A 26,642-nucleotide genomic window follows, 5' to 3' on the forward strand; every position below is an offset into this window, starting at 1 on the left:
TACACCTCCATCCCACATGGGTTGGGTTTACAGGCAATTGAGTATTATTTTAGAAAAACAAATTATATTAATCAGTCACAAAGAGAATTCATCAAAGACAGCATAAGGTTAATTCTAGAAAAGAATTATTTTCTTTTCGAGAATGAATTCTTTTTACAACTAACTGGTACCGCCATGGTTACTAAATTCGCACCTAATTTTGCGAATTTATATATGGGGTGGTGGGAGGAGAGGTACATTTTTCAAGAAAATCCCCTCACCCCCCATATAGTAAAATGGTGTCGTTTAATAGATGATATACTTATCATCTGGCAGGGACCTGAAAATAGCATTGGAGATTTAGTGACTTATGTGAACTATAATTTGATGAATTTAAGGTTTACAGAATCTCATAACAAAGAAAGTATCACGTTTTTAGATTTAAACCTATCACACAGGGATGGCAGAATTATCACCAGTCTGTTCAGAAAAGAAACAGACACAAATGCATATTTACATGCGAAGAGTGCCCATCATCATAAGTGGATCCGAAATATACCATACGGACAATTCCAGAGGGTTAAGAGGAACTGCACGGATGAGGACACTTTTATAAAAGAATCAGAAATTTAAAAAAATAGATTTTTAAGTAAAGGGTATGAGGCTACTTTAGTACAAAATTCTTACACAAGAGCAAAAAACCTCAACAGGGCAGATCTGTTAAAGAAAAAACAATGCAAGAAACCCACTAAAGATCAACCTCTATTCGTGACTAAATACAATAGAGCATCTAGGCAGATAGAAAGAAGTATAGCAAAACATTGGCCAATCCTCTTGCAAGATCCTGTTTTGAAAGAAGTATTGACAGAGAGACCCAATGTAGTATTTAGGAAAAACAAGAATTTTAAAAGTATTTTAGCTCCTAGTAGTTTAAGAGAAACGGGCAAACAAGTTAATTGGTTACAACGTAGATCTAAGGGGTTCTTTAAATGTGGTAGAAGGGGATGTGTGAGTTGTGCACATTATGACTCCTGTAATACCCATTTTTAATCCTTGAGAGGTAAAAAGAAAAAATATGAGATTGAAGAAACCATTAACTGCAAGAGCACACATGTTGTTTACCAACTTACTTGCTCGTGCGAGAAAATTTACATAGGCAGAACAAAACGCAGCCTAAAAACCCGTTTTAGGGAACACCTAACAAATATTGAAAAAGGTGTTCTCAATCATGGGGTCTCAGCCCACTTCACTCTTTTCCATAACGGTGATCCCAGTAGCCTAAAAGTTAAGGCTATTGAAAGGGTTCCACTGGACAAGAGGGGGGGGCAATAGATTAATTACACTGAGACGGAGGGAAACGTTTTGGATTCACACCATGGGGTCAATGGAACCTCAGGGTATGAATAGAGAGATTGATCTTGCAGCCTTTTTAGTGGATGACTAATATAAAAGGTCATTTTTTAGCTAGGTGTATCAGTGCACATATGGTAGATGTAAACAAATATTGAGTATGTGATGAAAGATAGAAGTGCAGTGAGAAAACACTTTGTGAGGTTTATGGAATTTTAAGTCATATTTATTTATTGAAATTGGTTTTAAAATTTTACCCTGTGCAATATTAATACAGAGGTGGAGGTTATATATACCCATTTAAAGCTGTATTGAATTGATAAAGGTTTATTCCAACTTTATATTATTGTTTTTACGGTTTTTATTGTGTTTTATGATGAATTCTGCTTATTAGAAGTATTTGATAATTGCCATATCATCCCATATTAAAATGATCTTATTAGTCCCTTTCTTTCTTTTTTTTATTATATTTCCAAATCATATAATAAAATTAAGGGATGATGTTTATTGTTATGAATGAATATAATATTGAACGCTCTTTTTAATACTAGTTAATATCACATTGAACCCATTATTAGAATGATGGGGATCTAGAAGTATTTATTTATTTAAATATCAAATAGTCCAATGTATATATAAAATAAATCATTTGGTCTTTTTTGCATTAATTAATGTTGGGATGATATGCATATATCACTCTAATTAGTCATCGATATTGAATGTAATAGCAGTATGGTTAGTGTTTGTTTTATTAGCATAAGAGAGGTGAAGTGTATATGAATTTTTATATGCAGCACGCTATCACCTTAACAATGATATGCAGATAACCAATAAGAATCAATTCCGGATTGGAGGAGTAGTTTAAGAGACGGCGGAGATAGAGTGTGGGCAGCCTCTGACGAAGTAGGAAGACGTCCTACGAAACGCATTAGGCCCCGCCCACCGTCTTCACGCCACACCGCATACACCAGCTGCAGGAGAGCCAGCTTTTTCAACCTGGTAGTCTGGTGCAGTATGGGCTTCGGGCGTCTGATTTTGTGACATATTAGTTTACTACGAACCTTTTTACATTGTGAACATTGTTCTAACCTCTGTGGTAACCGCACAACAGCGTGCTGAGGACTGTTCGTGTGCTGGAACTTTATCACGTAGGATTGAGCATCTGAGTGCCTTTTTTTCTGTGATTGAACATACCTCATATGTTTGAGGTTTGAGAGTGTGAGTTTTTAATCGTCATATGTTTTAAATAAACTTGTTGTGATCTAACAGTCTGCATTTAGAGGTGTTTTGTGCCGCCCTTTCTTTCTTTTGTATTTGTATTAGTGACTTCCAGCCTCCAGTGCTGTGACTTTTGGGAAGCTGCAACACCTGTCTCATACACTCCTGTCTGATGTAAAGATTTCCTGAATCTAACATATCCTTTTGTAGTGTTTGGAAATTCATCAGTGTTGTATGTTTATTCATCTGTATTGTGTATCATTTGCATAGTATGCATGATGTTCATTTGAATTTGCCTCATCTACATTTTGTATATACCTATTCATACATCCGCATTGTATGTGTGAGGTTCATTATAGATTGTTTTATTATTTTACTTTCTATTAACACCCTTTTCATCTACAGAGCGCTCTTTCTGTTTCACTATATGAGTGTATGGTTATTGGTGTTTACACATTTACTATAGCTTGCGTTATTACTCAATGTGTTTGTATTCACAAAATACATATTTATCAGTTTTGTTTAAAGAAATCAGCATTTACTATAGCCTGCGTTATTACTATTTATTCATTACATTACAGGCTATAGTAAATGCTGATTTCTTTAAACAAAACTGATAAATATGAGTTATTTTGTGAATACAAACACATTGAGTAATAACGCAAGCTATAGTAAATGTGTATTGTTTTTAAATGAAACCATTTAAGCTCCATATCCCATTTCTTGAATGAAAACAAATCTCCACCAATAAGGTAACAGCTTCTTCGCACACCTTCTCTACACTAATGATACCACTTCTTGAATGAAAAAATTTGAACCAATAAGGCGACTGTCCTTTCACACACCTTCTTCTCTGAACCAGTAATATGCTTGCACACTATATGTCTAATAACGTAGGAAGTTGCAATCATCGTGAAAATATTGACATATTGGCTATAACAAATTAAAACAGGCCGTTATAAGATATTGTGGGAATATGCCACGTTAAGATAATATTTAACATTACATCATCTTGCATATGACCATACCGATTATCCCTGTCTATTTTTGAAATAAATATTGAAGCCACAATCCCATAAGATCTATACGATCTTTATACCAATGATAAAAAGGAATTAGAATTTAAAAGGCCGGGTCTGAACATTTCATTTGTAAACAAATTCGTTTATGAATAATGATATATTTGTTAAGAGTTTTTTTGAACAAGTTATTAAGTAGACCGGAAGCAGTTTGCTAAAGATACCGGAAGTAGTTGATAACGTACGATTCCGAAGTCAGTCAGATTTCTCTGACAATAAATATAGATATAAGCCAACAATATGGATTTAAGAAGGGTTATTCGGACATACAATTAATAAAAATTACCTTTACCCTTAAGCATTATTTAGAATTAAGCACTTTAATTCAATGTACAAAACCGGAAGTACTGTGCAATTACTTCCGGTCCACACTTGATATACCGGTATAAAAGACCACTCTAAACTACACATTCCAGTCTTGATAAAGGTCTAGTACAGACCGAAACGCGTCGACTGGTATCATTTGGGATTGCTTAGCGTCTGAGAAGACCAAGACACTCCTTTAACAAAACCACTCCGCTCCTGCTGCGGTTGCAGGAACGATTTCTACAAAGAGAGCCTTACATTTTAGGAAGATCTGTATGTTGGATTTGACTGTTTACATAACTTTTTTCTTTTACACAGTGGCCACTGAGTTTTTCTGCTGACTTTATCTGCTGATTTTTTCTACTTATTTTTCACGCTACACAGAATTTTTGATATGTTTTGATATATTTTATGTCACTTATATTTTGAATGCCGCAGCTTTATCATTTGATATATCATTGTGTTTAGGATTATTTTGAATATTGACATTTAGTTTGGACACTCACAGACACGTTTCTCACTCCTATTTTTGCGCTTTTAGCACGTTTCTCCACTAATTAAGGATTGACGCCTATATAGACAATATTTGGACTGCATTTTTTCCCCACTCTAGTTATTTTTAGTCCTTAATTTGTGCACATATTTCTACACTGAAACACAAGGTTATACACAGTCACATCAAAATTGTACAAACTATTTCTACACTGATACATCTAATTTATACACAGATACAACTGTAGGATTGTGGATATAATCAATCGCCAAATTGTTTTTTAGGATTATCATATGTTCATATATAGTTGCCATCAAACTTGAACTCATTTAACAAATTGACAAAGTTTTCAACATAGCTGTAGGACACTTCGATCCCAATTTCAAAAACATATTATAAGTGAACAGCTGGGAAACCAGCAAATTTGGGTTCATCACACTAGTCATTGGGTAGAGGACAGTGTTTCTGATTTTAATATTCAACTATTTGTATACCATTGTTTTATTGTTTTATTGAATTTTAAGTTGTATATCACATGGATCCATGCATGTTTGTAAATAAAGTGTAATTTTATTTGATCAATTTGTGCTCTATCCCTCATAGTTCAGACCCAGCCTTTTTTTGGCGCTTTGGTACCCACCTTATCTCTCTGATGATCTCCAGTTTGGCTTTAAGAGGGAGCCTGGAGGAGCAAGCGTTACACACTCTGCTGCAAGCAAGAGAAAAGATAGATAAGTCAAAATCGCAGCAAGTAACCCTGATATGAGTGAAGTCCATTCTTCGTTTTTTATATATATATACTCCAGTGTAAGAAAGCACTCAGTGGACTTCTTCCAATAAAAAATAACTTTTAATCCAATGTTAAAATATCATGAGGTTTCGGGCACCGGTCTGGTTCCTTTATCAAATTATGCTTTTAAAACAAACATACATAATAACCTCCACACCACACACCCTTTATATACACATGTAAATAATGATAATTTAACCACTTAGCCAATCTCGCCACCACCATATGTCACCCCGCCATCTCTGTGTCGAGATGACGTCATCCCGGCGCGACGCGTTTTGATTCGTCAGAATACACATATGGGGGTGGTGCCGGCAATGACAGCTGTCAAAATGTCAAAACACACTGCGATTCTATTATTAATCTGTCGAATGATACTCAAATGTTTCATACTCTCTCCAGCTCTTATTACATTATGCGGCAATCGTATAATACATAGATATACGCATATTCTATGTCAAAAAGCGTGACAATAGGCTAAGATAACCATAATATAACTTATGATCTAAAAACTACAATCACAATATACATATAAAAGTCTGTAGAAGCAGAAAAAAGAGAGAGGAGCCTTATGGGACAGTATCGTAGTACAGTGGTAAGGGCAGGAGACAGCGCACACAACGAGTCAGGATACTCACAAAAATGATGGCATAAACGTATGCCTCACTAAACAGGACGGGACCTTAGTCGCCCGCCAGACGGACCAATGGGAAGATAGATCCGGAACTCCAGGGTCCAATCCGCAGCTACAGGAGGTAGAATCATCAGAGGAACGGGTAGCCCGTGATAGGACCAATTGCTGTTAGCTCTTAGTATGAGTGGCGGGTAACCGGACCAACCAAAAAACGGTATACACAAGAGCGGGGATATCGTAAAAGCTAATTTATTAAAATCACTGTTAAAACATATAGTTAATATGAAATGACAACAGCAACGCGTTTCTCGACCTTCCAGTCGTTTCATCAGGCTGAGAACTTGTAAGCGAGTTCTAGAATTTCTCTGTGTTTTTATATATATATATATATATATATATATATATATATAGAGAGAGAGAGAGAGAGAGAGTTGAAAGAGAGAGAGTCCTTGTCAGTCATTGTCATATGTCATGTTGCGCTAATTCTTCTAGTGCTGTTTTGTCATTTTGACCGTGCTACACCTTCTCTGGTAAATTTGTGGACTTATTAATAGTATTAATTACTTAATTATTACTAATCTTAATGTCCCCACTTATTTTAGTATGGTTATTTTTTGTTATGCTGGGGTAGCTATTTAAGGTTTTAAATAAACAAAACGGATTATATTTAGTAAAACTAAAGTGGTGGCAGATGTAAGCTGTTTTATTTCTTATATGCTATATATGATTTAGTTGATCTTTTTTGTGTGTGCTAATATTAGGATTGTGGTCTGTTAGAGATTTTGTATAAGTGTTTCTTATATGTTTTACAATATTTGGATATGAGATCTGAAAATATATTTGTTCAATTATTTTTTTTAACGTTGCTATAAAATGAAAAAAATTCTTTAATGTCTACTAAACTTCCCTTTAAAGGGACATAAAACACAAAAATGTTCTTTCACGATTGAGATAGAGCATACAGTTTTAAACAACTTTCCAATTTACTTCTATTATAAAATTCTCTTTGTTTTCTTGTTATCCTTTGTTAAAAAGCAGGGATATAAGTTCAGGGGTGATCATGTGTTTATAGCACTATGTTACAATTTTATACATTAGCAATAGCACTAGATGAGCGCATTGTTTCCTGTCATGTAGTGCTTCAAGCATGTGCTCTCTACATATCTAGGTGTTAAAAAAAACAAAACATGAGAACAATTACATTTTGTTTTCTGTCTGAATAATGAAAGACATTTTTGGGGTTTCATGTCCTACATAAAGCTAGGGAAAGATGTAGGGGTCATAACCTGCCCTTTACTCTTGTGATAGGCACTCATAACAGTTGAAATGTTCTCAAAATAAAATAATTAAGTCCTTAATAACCAATTAATTCCATTGTATTTCTTATCAACAGGTAATCTTACAAACTGCAGTAATCCTAGCCCTAGCCATGGTGAAAATACAGATACTTGTTTCAATCTTCTTCAAAATCAAAGAAGCAGCGTGGGAAATTTATCTTCTGAATACGGGATTTTTTTTACAAGGAAATCAAATATTTTAAGACATCAGACAATTCAGTCTGAATTAAAAGCATTTTCATGTTCTGAATGTGGGAAATGTTTTGCTCTGAAATCAAATCTTACTAAACATCAGACAATTCATACAGGAGAGAAAGCATTTTCATGTTCTGAATGTGGGAAATGTTTTGCTCGGAAAACGCATCTTATTACACATCAGATAATTCATACAGGAGAGAAAGCATTTTCCTGTTCTGAATGTGGGAAATGTTTTGCTCAGAAAACTCATCTTATTACACATCAGATAATTCATACAGGAGAGAAAGCATTTTCCTGCTCTGAATGTGGGAAATATTTTGCTCGGAAATCAACTCTTATTAAACATCAGATAATTCATACAGGAGAGAAAATATTTTCATGTTCTGAATGTGAGAAATGTTTTGCTCTAAAATCAACTCTTACTGAACATCAGAAAAATCATACAGGAGAGAAAACATTTTCATGTTCTGAATGTGGGAAATATTTTGTTCTAAAATCAACTCTTACTGATCATCAGAAAATTCATACAAGAGAAAAAACATTTTCATGTTCTGAATGTGGAAAATGTTTTGCTCGGAAATCAACTCTTACTAAACATCAGAAAATACATACGGGAGAGAAAGCATTTTCATGTTCTGAATGTGGGAAGTGTTTTACTCAGAAATCAACTCTTATTACACATCAGAAAATTCATACAGGAGAGAAAGTATTTTCATGTTCTGAATGTGGGAAATTCTTTGCTTTGAAATCACATCTTACTACACATCAGAAAATGCATACCGGAGAGAAAGCATTTTCATGTTTTGAATGTGGGAAATGTTTTTCTCTGAAATCAAATCTTACTGCACATCAGAAAATTCATACAGGAGAGAAAGCATTTTCATGTTTTGAATGTGGGAAATGTTTTTTTCTAAAATCAAATCTTGTTACACATCAGAAAATTCATACAGGAGAGAAAGCATTTTCATGTTCTGAATGTGGGAAATGTTTTACTAGGAAATCAAATCTCATTATACATCAGAAAATTCATCCAGGAAACGTGTTCTGAATGTGGGAAATGTTTTTCTGATTAATCTTATTACACATCAGCAAACTCATACAGGAGAGAAAGCATTTTCATGTTCTGAATGTGGGAAGTGTTATACTGACAAATCTCTTAGTAGACATCAGAAAATTCATAAAGAAGAGAGAACATTTTCATGTTCTGAATGTTTATATTTCAGAAATAAACCCTTTTTGTGTTTTGAAGTTGTAATAAAAATATTATTTTTTTTGGGCTGAAACAACTAATCGTTAGAAATCGATAATGAAATGAAATGGTATCTGCAGCGTAGTACTAGACAGCCCCTATGAATAACTTGCAGAAGATACAGCAGCCTCAACATCCACTGAGCAGTAAGGTAATGTTAACTGCTGGTGTCCTTGGAAGACATAGAAAGTAACCCCTTATTGACACCAATACACTGTTTATTGGCATTACATTACAAGTAAGGTTATTCACTCTTTAGTATATAATATATTTGTGTGTATGTACAGTAAATAAAAAATACCTGTTCACTGCTGCTTCTTAACTTATGTTTCAGGTGGACCTGAAACTTCGGGAGTAGATTGCAGCATCCCCTGCTTGATCAATCTACCCCAAAATGTTCATTAGTTCTGTAGGCAATTGCATGCTATTTTGTAATGAATAGGCGCTTGTTTGGGGTCCCTTCTCCAATTTTACTAGTAGTTCCAGTAGTTCTTAGTTATACCCTTGGCTTTGTATGTTGCTACTGTACCACCCCTGATCAAAGCAGACCTTATATCAGCTATTTATATCAAATAAAAAATGTAAAATAAGCAAGTTTAGTAAGCCATGCATTTGTTTTGGAGTCTTTTGTGGTATATGCTTGTTATTATTGGTGCATGAGGTCCATTCATTAGGTCAGGTGTTTAATGTGGCATAAAGCATGTATCTTATCTGCTTTAACCATATTGTTTGGTGTCTGAGGTGACATATAATTGCCATAAGTGCTGCAGATGCATACATCTGGAATAGGGTTTTCTCTTGTTAAGTGTGTTCAGTCCACGGGTCATCCATTACTTATGGGATATATTCTCCTTCCCAACAGGAAGTTGCAAGAGGATCACCCAAGCAGAGCTGCTATATAGCTCCTCCCCTCACATGTCATACCCAGTCATTCTCTTGCAACCCTCAACAAAGAAGGAGGTCGCGAGAGGAGTTGGAGTTTTTACTTAATTATTCTTCAATCAAAAGTTTGTTATTTTAAATGGCACCGGAGTGTGCTGTTTTTCTATCTCAGGCAGTATTTGGAAGAAGAATCTGCCTGCGGTTTTCTATGATCTTAGCAGGCGTAACTAAGATCCACTGGCTGTTCTCGACATTCTGAGGAGTGGGGTAACTTCAGAAAATGGGAATAGCATGCGGGGTTCCCCGCAAATGAGGTATGTGCAGTACAATATTTTCTGGGAATGGAATTGACTAAGAAAACACTGCTGTTACCCACATGATGTAAGTACAGCCTTAAATGCAGTAGTAGCGACTGGTATCAGGCTGATAAATGTATGCGCAGTTGAGTTATTTTCTAGGGACTAGAATTTGACTGAAAAAATACTGTTAATACTGAAATAATGCTTAAGCCTTATCTGCAGTAGAAGCGACTGGTAGCAGGCTTAGTGATAACTTTGCATGACTTTGAAAAAGTTTGTTTTTAAAACGTTTACTGGCATGTTATTCGTTTTGTGAGGTACTTTGGTGATAAATCCTTTTTGGGCATGATTTTTTTCCACATGGCTAACGTATTTTTCTGCATAGAAAAACGTTATATCAGGTCTCCCACTGTTGTAATATGAGTGGGAGGGACCTTTTTTTAGCGCCTTGTTGCGCAGTTAAAATTCTAGCACAGTCTTCCTGTTTCTTCCTCCTTGATCCAGGACGTCTCTAGAGAGCTCAGGGGTCTCCAAAATTCATTTTTGAGGGAGGTAATCAGTCACAGCAGACCTGTGACAGTGTGTTTGACTGTGATAAAAGCGTTAAATTTTAATTTGATATCCGTTTTGGGTATTGAGGGGTTAATCATCCTTTTGCTAATGGGTGCAATCCTCTGCTAATTATTACATTTACCGTTAAGATTTGTTGACTATAACTGAATTAGTTCTTTGTTAATTCAACTGTGTTTTTTTGGGGGGTTTTTAAAAGCGCTGCAGCGTTTTTTATATTGCTTGTAAACTTATTGAAAGTAATTTCCAAGCTTGCTAGCTTCATTGCTAGTCTGTTTAAACATGTCTGATACAGAGGAATCTGCTTGTTCATTATGTTCAAAAGCCGATGTGGAGCCCAATAGAATTATGTGTACCAATTGTATTGATATTACTTTGAATAAAAGTCAATCTGTACCGACAAAGAAATTATCACCAGACAACGAGGGGGAAGTTATGCCGTCTAACTCTCCTTACGTGTCAGTACCTTTGTCTCCCGCTCGGGAGATGCGTGAGATTGAGGCGCCAAGTACATCAAGGCACTTACAAATCACTTTACATGATATGGCTAATGTTATGAAAGAAGTATTATACAATATGCCCGAGTTAAGAGGCAAGCGCGATAGCTCTGGGTTAAGGACAGAGCGCGCCGATGACACGAGAGCCATGTCTGATACTGCGTCACAATTTGCAGAACATGAGGACGGAGAGCTTCATTCTGTGGGTGACGGTTCTGATTCGGGGAGACCGGATTCAGAAATTTCAAATTTTAAATTTAAGCTTGAGAACCTCCGCGTGTTGCTAGGGGAGGTGTTAGCGGCTCTGAATGATTGTGACACGGTGGCAATCCCAGAGAAATTATGTAGGCTGGATAAATACTATGCGGTACTGGTGTGTACTGACGTTTTTCCTATACCAAAAAGGCTTACTGAAATTATTAGCAAGGAGTGGGATAAACCTGGTGTGCCCTTTTCCCCTCCTCCGATATTTAGAAAAATGTTCCCTATAAACGCCACCACACGAGACTTATGGCAGACGGTCCCTAAGGTGGAGGGAGCAGTATCTACTTTAGCCAAGCGTACCACTATCCCGGTGGAGGATAGTTGTGCTTTCTCAGATCCAATGGATAAAAAATTAGAGGGTTACCTTAAGAAAATGTTTGTTCAACAAGGTTTTATATTACAGCCTCTTGCATGCATTGCGCCTGTCACTGCTGCAGCGGCATTCTGGTTTGAGTCTCTGGAAGAGGCGATTCGCACAGCACCATTGGATGAGACTTTGAGCAAGCTTAGAACGCTTAAGCTAGCTAATGCGTTTGTTTCGGATGCCGTAGTGCATTTAACCAAACTTACGGCTAAGAATTCCGGATTCGCCATACAGGCGCGCAGAGCGCTATGGCTTAAATCCTGGTCAGCAGATGTAACTTCTAAATCTAAACTATTGAATATTCCTTTCAAAGGGCAGACCTTATTCGGGCCCGCCTTGAAGGAAATTATTGCTGACATTACTGGAGGTAAGGGTCACTCCCTTCCTCAGGACAGGGCCAAATCAAAGGCCAAACAGTCTAATTTTCGTGCCTTTCGTAATTTCAAGGCAGGAGCAGCATCAACTTCCTCCGCTCCAAAACAGGAAGGACCTACTGCTCGTTACAGACAAGGTTGGAAAGGCAACCAGTCATGGAACAAGGGCAAGCAGGCCAGAAAGCCTACTTCCGCCCCTAAGACAGCATGAAGACAGGGCCCCCTTTCCGGAGACGGATCTAGTGGGGGGCAGACTTTCTCTCTTTGCCCAGGCTTGGGCAAGAGATGTACAGGATCCCTGGACGTTGGAGATTATATCTCAGGGATACCTTCTGGATTTCAAAACTTCTCCTCCACAAGGGAGGTTTCATCTGTCAAGGTTATCAACAAACCTAGTAAAGAAAGAGGCATTTCTACAATGTGTACAAGACCTCTTAGTGATGGGAGTGATCCACCCAGTTCCGCGAACGGAACAAGGGCAAGGGTTTTACTCAAATCTGTTTGTGGTTCCCAAGAAAGAGGGAACCTTCAGACCAATCTTAGACTTAAAAATCTTAAACAAATTCCTAAGGGTTCCATCGTTCAAGATGGAAACCATTCGGACCATCCTACCCATGATCCAAGAGGGTCAATATATGACCACAGTGGATTTAAAGGATGCCTACCTTCACATACCGATTCACAAAGATCATTATTGGTACCTAAGGTTTGCCTTTCTAGACAGGCATTACCAGTTTGTAGCTCTTCCCTTCGGGTTAGCTACGGCTCCGAGAATTTTTACAAAGATTCTGGGTTCGCTTCTGGCGGTACTAAGACCGCGAGGCATTGCGGTGGCTCCGTACCTAGACGACATTCTGATACAAGCGTCAAGTTTTCAAAATGCAAAGTCTCATACAGAGATAGTTCTAGCATTTCTGAGGTTGCATGGGTGGAAAGTGAACATGGAAAAGAGTTCTCTGTTTCCACTCACAAGGGTCACCTTCCTAGGGACTCTTATCGATTCTGTAGAGATGAAGATTTACCTGACGGAGTCCAGGTTATCAAAAATTCTAAATGCTTGCCGTGTCCTTCATTCCATTCCAAGCCCATCAGTAGCTCAGTGCATGGAGGTAATCGGCTTAATGGTCGCGGCAATGGACATAGTGCCATTTGCGCGCCTGCATCTCAGACCGCTGCAATTATGCATGCTAATTCAGTGGAATGGGGATTACTCAGATCTGTCCCCTTTACTGTATCTGGACCAGGAGACCAGGGATTCTCTTCTCTGGTGGTTGTCTCGGGTTCATCTGTCCAAAGGAATGACCTTTCGCAGACCAGATTGGACGATTGTAACAACAGATGCCAGCTTACTAGGCTGGGGCGCAGTCTGGAACTCCCTAAAGGCTCAGGGATCGTGGACTCAGAAGGAGAAACTCCTTCCAATAAACATTCTGCAATTAAGAGCAATATTCAATGCTCTCCTAGCTTGGCCTCAGTTAGCAACACTGAGGTTCATCAGGTTTCAGTCGGACAACATCACGACTGTAGCTTACATCAATCATCAAGGAGGAACCAGGAGTTCCCTAGCGATGTTAGAAGTCTCAAGGATAATTCGCTGGGCAGAGTCTCACTCTTGCCACCTGTCAGCGATCTACATCCCAGGCGTGGAGAACTGGGAGGCAGACTTTCTAAGTCGCCAGACTTTTCATCCGGGGGAGTGGGAACTTCATCCGAAGATATTTGCTCAACTAATTCTTCGTTGGGGCAAACCGGAACTGGATCTCATGGCATCTTGCGAGAATGCCAAGCTTCCGTGCTACGGATCCAGGTCCAGGGACCCGGGAGCGGTGCTGATAGATGCACTAGCAGCCCCTTGGGTTTTCAACATGGCTTATGTGTTTCCACCTTTTCCGCTACTGCCTCGACTGATTGCCAAGATCAAACAGGAGAGAGCATTGGTGATTCTGATAGCTCCTGCGTGGCCACGCAGGACCTGGTATGCAGACCTAGCGGACATGTCGTCCTGTCCACCATGGTCTCTGCCTCTGAGGCAGGACCTTCTAATTCAGGGTCCTTTCAACCATCCAAATCTAATTTCTCTGAGGCTGACTGCGTGGAGGTTGAACGCTTGATTCTATCGAAGCGTGGTTTCTCGGAGTCGGTTATTGATACATTAATACAGGCTCGGAAACCTGTGACTAGAAAAATTTACCATAAGATATGGCGTATATTGGTGTGAATCCAAGAGTTACTCATGTGTAAGGTTAAGATTCCTAGGATATTGTCTTTTCTACAAGAGGGTTTAGAAAAGGGTTTATCCACTAGTTTGCTAAAGGGACAGATTTCTGCTCTGTCTATTCTTTTACACAAGCGTCTGGCAGAGAATCCAGACATCCAGGCTTTTTGTCAGGCTTTGGCCAGGATTAAGCCTGTGTTTAAGACTGTTGCTCCTCCGTGGAGCTTAAACTTGGTTCTTAAAGTTCTTCAGGGTGTTCCGTTTGAACCCCTTCATTCCATTGATATTAAGATTTTATCTTGGAAAGTTCTGTTTTTGATGGCTATTTCCTCGGCTCGAAGAGTCTCTGAGTTATCTGCCTTACATTGTGATTCTCCTTATCTGATCTTTCATTCAGACAAGGTAGTCTTGCGTACTAAACCTGGGTTTTTACCTAAGGTTGTTTCTAACAGGAATATCAATCAAGAGATTGTTGTTCCATCATTATGTCCTAATCCTTCTTCAAAGAAGGAACGTCTTTTGCATAATCTAGACGTGGTCCGTGCCCTGAAGTTCTACTTACAGGCAACTAAAGATTTTCTGCAAACTTCTTCTCTGTTTGTCGTTTACTCTGGACAGAGGAGAGGTCAAAAGGCTTCGGCTACCTCTCTCTCTTGGCTTCGTAGCATAATACGTTTAGCCTATGAGACTGCTGGACAGCAGCCTCCTGAAAGAATTACAGCTCATTCCACTAGAGCTGTGGCTTCCACCTGGGCCTTTAAGAATGAGGCCTCTGTTGAACAGATTTGCAAGGCTGCAACTTGGTCTTCACTTCATACTTTTTCCAAATTTTACAAATTTGACACTTTTGCTTCTTCGGAGGCTGTTTTTGGGAGAAAGGTTCTACAGGCAGTGGTTCCTTCTGTGTAATGTTCCTGCCTTGTCCCTCCCATCATCCGTGTACTTTAGCTTTGGTATTGGTATCCCATAAGTAATGGATGACCCGTGGACTGAACACACTTAACAAGAGAAAACATAATTTATGCTTACCTGATAAATTTATTTCTCTTGTGGTGTGTTCAGTCCACGGCCTGCCCTGTCTTTTTTGAGGCAGGCTCTAAATTTTAAATTATAACTCCAGTCACCACTGCACCCTATAGTTTCTCCTTTCTCGTCTTGTTTCGGTCGAATGACTGGATATGACATGTGAGGGGAGGAGCTATATAGCAGCTCTGCTTGGGTGATCCTCTTGCAACTTCCTGTTGGGAAGGAGAATATATCCCATAAGTAATGGATGACCCGTGGACTGAACACACTACAAGAGAAATAAATTTATCAGGTAAGCATAAATTATGTTTTTGGGACATATACTTGGCAAAAGAAGGGTTATGCATGGTCAGAGATGTAAGAATAGTGATATTTTGAAATAGACAATTTTATTACACAATCTGTATTGGTCTTCAATGTGTATGTTCCCACTAATGAGGAAGTCAGGTGTCTGAACAGAACTTATTCAGCCTTAGCCCAGAGAATTACTGGAATAGCGTACTATGCCACCAAGTTTTATTTTATTCCGGAGGGATTTAAAAACTATTTTTTTAAATTTCTTAACTTTAGCAAAGTAGTCTCAGTCTTGATTATGTAAAACAGGGGAATGGGTAATAAATGGATTATGTATCTTATTAAACAATAAATATTGGTGTGGACCATCCCTTAAGTAATCTGTAAAAAACTAGTTTTTTTTATCTGATTAATCAAAAAAATTAATCCGCCAACGAATCGTTTATAAAATAATCATTAATTGCAGCCCTACAGATATATATATATATATATATATATATATATATATATACACACACACACACACATTGGAGCCCTTTGCAGTCAAATAGATGAAAACATATATTTATGCAATCATAAAAAATTATATTTAAGAAAGGTTTTTTATTATGTATTTACTGTAAATATTTCACATTCCAATGTTCTGCACATAACAGAATATGTTCTATGTATTACATAGATAGAACACATTCTGCTATGTGAAGAACATTGGAATGTAAAGTATTCATATTTTAATGTCAGGTTAGCACACATGAGAATATGCAATCAGGTTTCATCCAGAGTATGGTGTTAGGCTTGTTTTCCACTTTTTTTTCTATAATGACCTATATGGGGGAATACGTGAATGTGCACACAATATTCTAAATTTGTCAGTTTGCGCTCGTTGGGTTATCATTTGAACAAAACAGTTTGCTTTCACCTCGTAATACAAGCACAACCGGGCGAGCACAAAATGCGGGAGCATTAATTAGCTCTCCACTCGTAATCTGGCACTGTGTGTTTTATTAGACACACAAAAAATCCTAATCACAAAGAGATAGGATTTTGCAACCCACAGCGCTGCAAAAAAGCAGCTTAAATTAGTAGGAAATATTATATTATATGACCTGTGTCAAAGAGTGATTAAATGCCACTAAGTTGCAACACATGTGAAATATTTGGCCCCAAAGAAATAATAAACTAAGTATTAAAAAGGAAATAATTTATTACAAATACTAACAACAAAAACACATAAAATACGCTGATCAGCCGTTATACCTAAAACAAACTTAATACCTAAAACAAAAGTGCAGTATCTAGCAATTTAAATAACAAACGTTCACATAAAAACAATAGGTCAGGATGATGGAGTCCGGTGTTCACATCGACAGACGATTTTTTCAATGTCAGAAGAAGACCGTATTGGTCCTCTGTGATGGTAGCGGATCCCCTCTACGAGCTGTAGTGAAACCGGGTATGCCTCTTTGTTTCAAAGTGCCGGTAACAGGTAAACTGCTTCGCTCCAGGAGTCCAATGAGGTCAAACAACGGAAGCCGGTCAGAAACAGCTGACGACTGGTGGGCAGAGCGAAAAATGTGCTAGATTGCCATTATTACAGGCAGCAAAGTGTCTGGGAACGGGTAGCTCTTTATTCCTCTCCAAACTGTGTTTTTCAATTGACCATATATGTTCGCGTATGCGATCACGTAAGGGTCTTTCGGATTCCCCTATATACTGTTTTCCACAGCTGCACTGTATTAAATAAATTACAGATCTATCTGAACATCTTATAGTGTCCCTGATTTTGAAAGACTTTCCTGTAATATTTGATTTGAACTCCTTTTGTTTCTTAGAGTGTTTACATGACTTACATGTTAGGCAGGGGAAAAAAACATTTAGTTTCTTACCAGTTAGATCTTTCTGTAGTGAGCTTATGTGCTTACCTTTATGTCTATTTTCAGTAGATGCCAAAATTGTTTTTAAATTACGTGCCCTCTTGTAAATAATTTGGGGCTTCAATGGTAGTATAGACCCTAGTTGTTCATCATTTTTTAAAATACCCCAATGCTTGTTTAGTATCTTCTCTATTAGAAATGTGTTATTACTGTAACCAGTAATAAATGGGATAAAAGTATTATCGTTTTTTCTTAGTTGTTTTTTATTCGTGGATCTAGGGGTGTTATGAACTAGGTCGTCCCTACTTGTTTCTCTAATTTCGCCACATATTTTTTTGATCTTACATCATAACCTCTATCAATAAATTTTTGTTTCAATTTATCAGATTGATTATCAAAATCAACCAAATTTGAACAGTTTTTCCTTATACGCAAAAACTGCCCCTTAGGGATATTATCGATCCAGCTTGGATGGTGACAGCTAGTATGATGAATGTAGCTATTAGCGTCTACATTCTTGAAATGTGTTTTGGACAGAATTTTATTATTCTCAGAAAATAGTTCTAGATCAAAAAAATTGATACTTTGCATACTTTTTTCACATGTGAATTTAAGATTCACTTGATTATTATTCATAGAAATGACAAAATCCTCCAATACATTCTCTTCGCCTCTCCAAATAATGAGGATATCGTCTATATAACGTTTATATGACACCAGGTTTGCTCCATAGGGGGTATTTGCAAGGAAAGTTTGTTCCCAATGCCCCATAAATAAATTTGCATAACTTGGAGCAAACCTGGTGCCCATAGCCGTTCCTCTCTCTTGGCTATAGAACTGGGAATTGTAACTGAAAAAATTATGAGATAAGATAAAATAAATTGATTCCAACAGGAATCCTTTCTGTTCACACTTTAAGGTATTATCTGTAGCTAAAAAAATGTTTGGTGGCTAATAGGCCATCATTGTGATTGATACAGGTGTATAAAGAGATGACATCGCACGTGAAAAGAAGAAAATCCTCTTACCAGTCAAGGATTTATGAATTTTCGGCAAACAATATAATAAAGGAATTGTTTGCCGAAAATTCATAAATCCTTGACTAATCCTCCCGGTAGGCCGATTATATCGGGAATAGGATCACTTACGGCAAACTTATCGGAATATTTAGACGTCTTTCTTCAAAAATATGTAAGATCCTTACACTCTTATTTGAAGGATTCTACAGATGTACTCAAACTAATAGAGGACATCACCTGGCAAGAGGATTTTCTTCTTGTCACGTGTGATGCCTCTTTATACACCTGTATCAATCACAATGATGGGCTATTAGCCACCAAACATTTTTTAGATACAGATAATACCTTAAAGTGTGAACAGAAAGGATTCCTGTTGGAATCAATTAATTTTATCTTATCTCATAATTTTTTCAGTTACAATTCCCAGTTCTATAACCAAGAGAGAGGAACAGCTATGGGCACCAGGTTTGCTCCAAGTTATGCAAATGTATTTATGGGGCATTGGGAACAAACTTTCCTTGCAAATACCCCCTTTGGAGCAAACCTGGTGTCATATAAACGTTATATAGACGATATCCTCATTATTTGGAGAGGCAAAGAGAATTTATTGGAGGATTTTGTCATTTCTATGAATAATAATCAAGTGAATCTTAAATTCACATGTGAAAAAAAGTAGGCAAAGTATCAGTTTTTTAGATCTAGAACTATTTTCTGAGAATAATAAGATTCTGTCCAAAACACATTTCAAGAATGTAGATGCTAATAGCTACATTCATCATACTAGCTGTCACCATCCAAGATGGATCAATAATATCCCTAAGGGGCAGTTTTTGCGTATAAGGAAAAACTGTTCAAATTTGGTTGATTTTGATAATCAATCTGATAAATTGAAACAAAAATGTATTGATAGAGGTTATGATGTAAGTAAGATCGAAAAAATACGTGGTGAAAATAGAGAAACAAGTAGGTACGACCTAGTTCATAACACCATTAGATCCACGAATAAAAAACAACTAAGAAAAAACGATAATACTTTTATCCCATGTATTACTGGTTACAGTATTAATGCATTTCTAATAGAGAAGATACTAAACAAGCATTGGGGTATTTTAAAAAATTATGAACAACTAGGGTCTATACTACCATTGAAGCCCCAAATTATTTACAAGAGGGCACGTAATTTAAAAACAATGTTGGCACCTACTGAAAATAGACATAAAGGTAAACACATAAGCTTACTACAGCAAGATCTAACTGGTAAGAAACTAAATGTTTTTTTCCCCTGCCTAACATGTAAGTCATGTAAACACTCTAAGAAACAAAAGGAGTTCAAATCAAATATTACAGGAAAGTCTTTCAAAATCAGGGACACTATAAGATGTTCAGATAGATCTGTAATTTATTTAATACAGTGCAGCTGTGGAAAACAGTATATAGGGGAATCCGAAAGACCCTTACGTGATCGCATACGCAAACATAAATGGTCAATTGAAAACCACAGTTTGGAGAGGAATAAGACCTACCCATTCCCAGACACTTGGCTGCCTGTAATAATGGCAATCTAGCACATTTTTCGCTCCGCCCACCAGTCGTTCAGCTGTTTCTGACCGGCTTCCGTTGTTTGACCTCATTGGACTCCTGGAGCGAAGCAGTTTACCTGTTACCAGCACTTTGAAACAAAGAGGCATACCCAGTTTCACTACAGCTCGTAGAGGGGATCCGCTACCATCACAGAGAACCAAAACAGTCTTCTTCTGACATTGAAAAAATCGGCTGTCGATGTTAACACCGGACTCCATCATCCTGACGTATTGTTTTTATGTGAACGTTTGTTATTTAAATTGCTAGATCCTGCACTTTTGTTTTAGGTATTAAGTTTGTTTTAGGTATAACGGCTGATCAGCGTATTTTATGTGTTTTTTGTTGTTAGTATTTGTAATAAATTTCCTTTTTAATCCTTAGTTTATTATTTCTTTGGGACCAAATATTTTACAAATATTTCACATGTGTTGCAACTTAGTTGCATTTAATCACCCTTTGACACAGGTCATATAATATAATATTTCCTACTGCTAATTTAAGCTTTTTTTTTTGCAGCGCCGTGGGTTGTAAAATCCTATCTCTTTGTGATTAGGATTTTTTGTGTGTCTGGGGTACTTTTGTGGAGAGAGGGGTTTCTCCATTACCCACTGGCTTATTAGTGTTTCCCTGCGCAAGGTAACACAAATTGTATAGTTTATTACTGTGTGTTTTATTTCACATATAGTGTAAAAGGTGTAAACCCGTATTAAAGTGACCATTCCTACTGATGTCTTGTTTTATGTTTTTACAATCACTTTTACATCTTATCTGATGAGAACAAAAGAAAGTGACTGTTCTGCAAACGCTGGTGTGAGGGGGATGAAAAAAGGTTAATGAGAGCTAAGCATTATGGGTCACTGTATACACAGTTCACACTAGTGCATTTAGTGTTCAAACTTCTATAAGTTTAGAATTAACTGCGGTATCTGAGATTTTATTTTATGACATTTATTTATGTTTCAAAACAAAAATGATAGTGTGACAGTGATACTATACAAAAATTAATAATAATAATAACAATAATAATAATAAAGTGTTATTATTATTATCATTACTGTTATACAGGAGAAGAACATGGTAGGTGGAACAGAACTGCCATTAAAGGGACAGTCAACGCCAAAATTGTTATATTTATTTCCCAGCTTTGCCCAACCAACATTGATATATTAATATACTTTATAGCATTTAGTTGTCTAAATTTCTGCCTATTTCTAAGCATCAGAGAGCCTCTTATCACCCGTGGGTTGTGCACAACAAAGCACTAATTGGCTTAAAGTTAATAGATACAAAGTAATGTGATCAGGGGGCTGTCAAAAGAGGCTTAGATACAAGGTAATCACAGAGGTTAAAAGTATATTAATATAACTATTTTGACTGCAAAAACTGGTGAATGGGTGCTTAATGGATTATCTATCTTTTTAAACAATAACCATTTTAGAGTTGGCTTTCCATTAAAGGGACAGTACACTGTAAAATTGTTTTTATATTAATTTATTTTCAATGACTTGTTATACCAGCTGCAGAGTATAAAATTTATGAGAAATTGCATTTATCGGTTTATTTGTGTATATGAAGTAGCTGGTTTTGTGCTTTTAAACCACAGCCTATTACAATGGGTTGAGTTTCAGGTAATATCAGATCTCATTATGTTATCACTTTAATGTACACAGACTTGCTTCCTTATATTTGTCTAGAAAACCAAAAGCTCAATACTTAGAGAGAACAATGGAAAAGTATCATTGTATTACTTAACTATCCTGCCCCCCACTAAGAGTGTAATCTCTTCTGCTGGCTGTGCTTACTTAGGCTATTCAATAGAATATACTCCAGTATAGAAACTTTCAGTATAGGTTGGGATACCACAGACTAAATCAGCTATTTCAAATGCCAAAATAGGGGTAAAGGAGATACTTGTAAACAATTTAAAACACTCCAGCAGGTAAAATGAATAATTGGGAACAATTTAAAGGGGAGAACATTTTTGGGTGAACTGTCCCTTTAAGAAAAGTAGCACCACAATTACATACCATTAAGTATTAGTAGTGCCACAAATCCATACCATTAAGCACAGTAGCGCCACAAGTACATATCATTAAAGGGACATAATACTCATATGCTAAATCACTTGAAACTGATGCAGTATAATTGTAAAAACTGACAGGAAAAGTCACCTAAGCATCTCTATTAAAAAAGGAAGATATTTTACCTCACAACTCCCTCAGCTCAGCAGCGTATGTCCAGTGTAAAAAGTGATACTTTAGCTGCTGCCCTGCTGCAGGTAAAAAAAATAATAATGAAGAAATGAACAGCAGCCAATCAGCATCAACAGTGCTGAGGTCATGAACTCTTTTACTGTGATATCATGAGATTTGACATTAAGGGACAGTCTAGGCCAAAATAAACTTTCATGATTCAGATAGGGCATGTAGTTTTAAACAATTTTCCAATTTACTTTTATCACCAATTTTGCTTTGTTCTCTTGGTATTCTTAGTTGAAAGCTTAACCTAGGAGGTTCATATGCTAATTTCTTAGACCTTGAAGGCCACCTCTTTTCAGAATGCATTTTAACAGTTTTTCACCACTAGAGGGTGTTAGTTCACGTATTTCATATAGATAACACTGTGCTTGTGCACGTGAAGTTATCTGGGAGCAGGCACTGATTAGCTAAACTGCAAGTCTGTCAAAAGAACTGAAATAAAGGGGCAGTTTGCAGAGACTTAGATACAAGATAATCACAGAAGTTAAAAGTATATTATTATAACTGTGTTGGTTATGCAAAACTGGGGAATGGGTAATAAAGGGATTATCTATCTTTTAAAACAATAAATATTCTGGTGTAGACTGTCCCTTTAACTCTCATGAGATTTCATTGTAAACTTCCTTAAATTGAATAGGGAAATAAGATGAGTGTGCCCAAGGCTCACTCCCTTGCCTGTCCCGGGACAGACATACTGATTTGCTGCTTAAAGTACTTTACAATGGGATGTGGCTACTGAGGAACTTTTGAGGTAAAATATCTTTCTTTTTTACATAGAGATGTTCAGGTGATATTTTCTAGTCAGCTTTTTACAGCTATGCTGTATCACTTTCAAGTGTTTCAACATTTGGGTATCATGGCCCTTTAAGTATCAGTATGGGGGGAAATTAATAATGAATTAATAAAATATCAGTACATAGGTGTGGCAGGGCAACCTGACCGGGTATTCTTGTGTGATCTGCAAATCTCATACCCACAGTCTCAGCTTCCCCCATACCTAATACAAGTGGGACCTGCTGGTACAAGACCCAGTTTGCATCACATAGCATTATTTGCTGCTTACAGGACCAGAGTTCTGTCAGCACTCATACCTTTGTAATGTAATAAATCAAGAAGCATAGTTTGCTTTTATTAATTATTGGCTATGAAAGAACCCAGCATCTAAATAAAATGACTAAAGCCCTACAGTAGGGAAACCCAATGTGAACAGGAATCTGTACATTATAACAAGGTTCCATATACAATGAGAGACATAAATCTGTACATTATAACAAGGTTCCATATACAATGAGAGATATACATCTGTACATTATAACAAGGTTCCATATACAATGAGAGATATACATCTGTACATTATAACAAGGTTACATATACAATGAGAGACATAAATCTGTACATTATAACAAGGTCACATATACAATGAGAGACATACATCTGTACATTATAACAAGGCTACATACACAATGAAATACATAAATCTATACATTATAACAAGGTCACATATACAATAAGAAACATACATCTACATTATAACAAGGTCACATACAATGAAAATCAAAATACATCTGTATATTATAATAAGGTCACATATACAATAAGAGACATAAATCTACATTATAACATGGTCACATATACAATGAGAGACATAAATCTGTACAGTATAACAAGGTCACATATACAATGAGATACAAATCTGTACATTATCACAAAGTCACATATACGAGAGACATAAATCTGTACATTATAACAAGGTCACATATACAATAAGAAACATACATCTACATTATAACAAGGTCACATACAATGAAAATCAAAATACATCTGTATATTATAATAAGGTCACATATACAATAAGAAACATAAATCTGTACAATATAACAATGTTACATATAGTCCTCTAGTTATCAAGCCGTCTACTTAGCTGCATTCGCCGGCCCAATACGCTTGCCTAAGCTCGCCTCACATCGCCGCCGCAGACCTGAATACGCTCACCAAAGTTATCAATAAATCTGTCAAAAAGCCGCGCACCAAGTACGGGACGATGAGCAGCGGACTGTGATAGTTATCACTCATCAATCTCACTGCTCTTCTGCTTTTTTACAGCTTTATTGATACCCCTGTCACTAAGCACTCACACTATACTATACTGTTCTACCCCCTATACCAGCGCCCCCGGAGCCCCCCGCAACTAAAAAAAAGTTATTACCCCCTAAACCGCCGTTCCTATACCCCGCTGCAACTATAATAAATATATTAACCCCTAAACCGCCGCTCCCGGACCCCGCCACCACCTACATTATACCTATTAACCCCTAATCTGATGCCCTCTATACCGCCGCCACCTACATAAACTTATTAACTCCTATCCTGCCGATCCCGGACCCCGCAGCAACTAAATAAATTGTTTAACCACTGAACCGCCGCTCCCGGACCCCGCCGCAACTATAATAAATATTTTAACCCCTAAACCGCCGCTCCCAGACCCCGCCGCCACCTACATAATACCTATTAACCCCTATCCTGCCCCCCTATACCGCCGCCACCTATAATAAATTTATTAACCCCTATCCTGCCCCCCTATACCGCCACCACCTATAATAAATACTAATACTAATAATATTACTCTTATTAACTAAATTAACCCTATTTAAAACTAAATACTTACCTGTAAAATAAACCCTAAGATAGCTACAATATAACTAATAGTTACATTGTAGCTATTTTAGGATTTATTTTTATTTTACAGGCAACTTTGTATTTATTTTAACTAGGTACAATAGCTATTAAATAGTTATTAACTATTTAATAGCCACCTAGCTAAAAGAAATACAAAATTACATGTAAAATAAATCCTAACCTAAGTTACAATTAAACCTAACACTACACTATCATTAAATTAATGAAATAAATTAACTACAAATACCTACAATTAAATAAACTAAACTAAATTACAAAAAACAAAAACAAAATATTACAATAATTTTAAACTAATTACACCTAATCTAAGCCCCCTAATAAAAAAATAAAAAAAATAAAAATAAAATTCCCTACCCTATTCTACATTACAAAGTAATCAGCTCTTTTACCTGTAAAAAAAATACAACACCCCCCCCCCCCCAACATTACAACCCACCACCCACATACCCCTACTCTAACCCATACAAACCCCCCTTAAAAAAAACTATCACTAACCGCCTGAAGATCTCCCTACCTTGATTCGTCTTCACCCAGCCGGGCCGAAGTCTTCATCCGATGAGGCAGAAGAGGTCATCCAGACCGGCAGAAGTCTTCATCCTATCCGGGCAGAAGAGGACATCCGGACCAGCAGACATCTTCATCCAAGCGGCATCTTCTATCTTCATCCATCCAACGAGGAGCGGCTCCATCTTCAAGACCTCCGGCACGGAGCATCCTTCCTGGCCGATGGGCTAACGACGAATGCCTGGTCCTTTAAATGACATCATCCAAGATGGCATCCCTCTAATTCCGATTGGCTGATAGGATTCTATCAGCCAATCGGAATGAAGGTAAGAAAAATCTGATTGGCTGATTCAATCAGCCAATCAGATTGAAGTTCAATCCGATTGGCTCATTGGAACAGGTGGCGGCAGTATAGGGGGGCAGGATAGGGGTTAATACATTTATTATAGGTGGCGGCGGTATAGGGGGGGCAGGATAGGAGTTAATAGGTATAATGTAGGTGGCGGCAGGGACCGGGAGCGGTGGTTTAGGGGTTAACATATTTATTATAGTTGCGGCGGGGTCCGGGAGTGGCGGTTTAGGGGGTAATAAATTTATTTAGTTGCGGTGGTGTAGGGGGGGCAGATTAGGGGTGTTTAGAGTCGGGGTACATGTTAGGGCGTTAGGTGCAGACACTTCCCATAGGAATCAATGGGATATCAGGCAGCAGCAAACATGAGCTTTCGCTATGGTCAGACTCCCATTGATTCCTATGGGATCCGCCGCCTCCAGGGCGGCGGATTGAAATCCAGGTACGCTGGCCCGGAATAGTGGCGAGCGTACTTGCTAGTAGTTTAATAACTACCAAAAGTAGTTAGATTGTGCCGAACTTGCGTTCGGAACATCTGTAGTGACGTAAGCATCGATCTGTGTCGGACTGAGTCTGGCGGATCGAAGCTTACGTCACTAGATTCTACTTTTGCCGGGCAGTAGGGGTTGATAACTACGGCGAATCAGCCTCGCCACAAAAACGCTGCGGAATTCCAGCGTATTTGCGGTTGAAGGCTTGATAACTAGAGGCCATAGACTGAGAGACAAATCTGTGCATTATAAAAAGGTGACATATACAATGAGATACATAAATCTGTACAGTATAACAAGGTCACATACAATGAGATACAAATCTTTACATTATAACAAGGTGACATATACAATGAGAGACATAAATCTGTACAGTATAACAAGGTCACATATACAATGAGAGACATAGATCTATAGACTATAACAAGGGTACATATACAATGAGAAACAT

At 37.4% G+C, this 26,642-nt stretch overlaps 1 protein-coding gene across 1 annotated transcript in view; it reads left to right on the forward strand.

Moving 5' to 3' along the window:
- LOC128657219 (gastrula zinc finger protein XlCGF26.1-like) overlaps window positions 1–8,632 on the forward strand; it is a 117,874-nt gene extending 109,242 nt beyond the window's left edge. Inside the window, exon 8 of the mRNA XM_053711478.1 lies at window positions 7,243–8,632. Within this exon, the coding sequence (XP_053567453.1) occupies window positions 7,243–8,432 (1,190 nt within the window). The 3' untranslated portion in view covers window positions 8,433–8,632. The remainder of the gene's footprint in view (window positions 1–7,242) is intronic.
- The last annotated feature ends 18,010 nt before the right edge of the window (window positions 8,633–26,642 follow it).

This window comes from Bombina bombina, chromosome 4, assembly GCF_027579735.1.
Source record: "Bombina bombina isolate aBomBom1 chromosome 4, aBomBom1.pri, whole genome shotgun sequence".
NCBI lineage: Eukaryota > Metazoa > Chordata > Amphibia > Anura > Bombinatoridae > Bombina > Bombina bombina.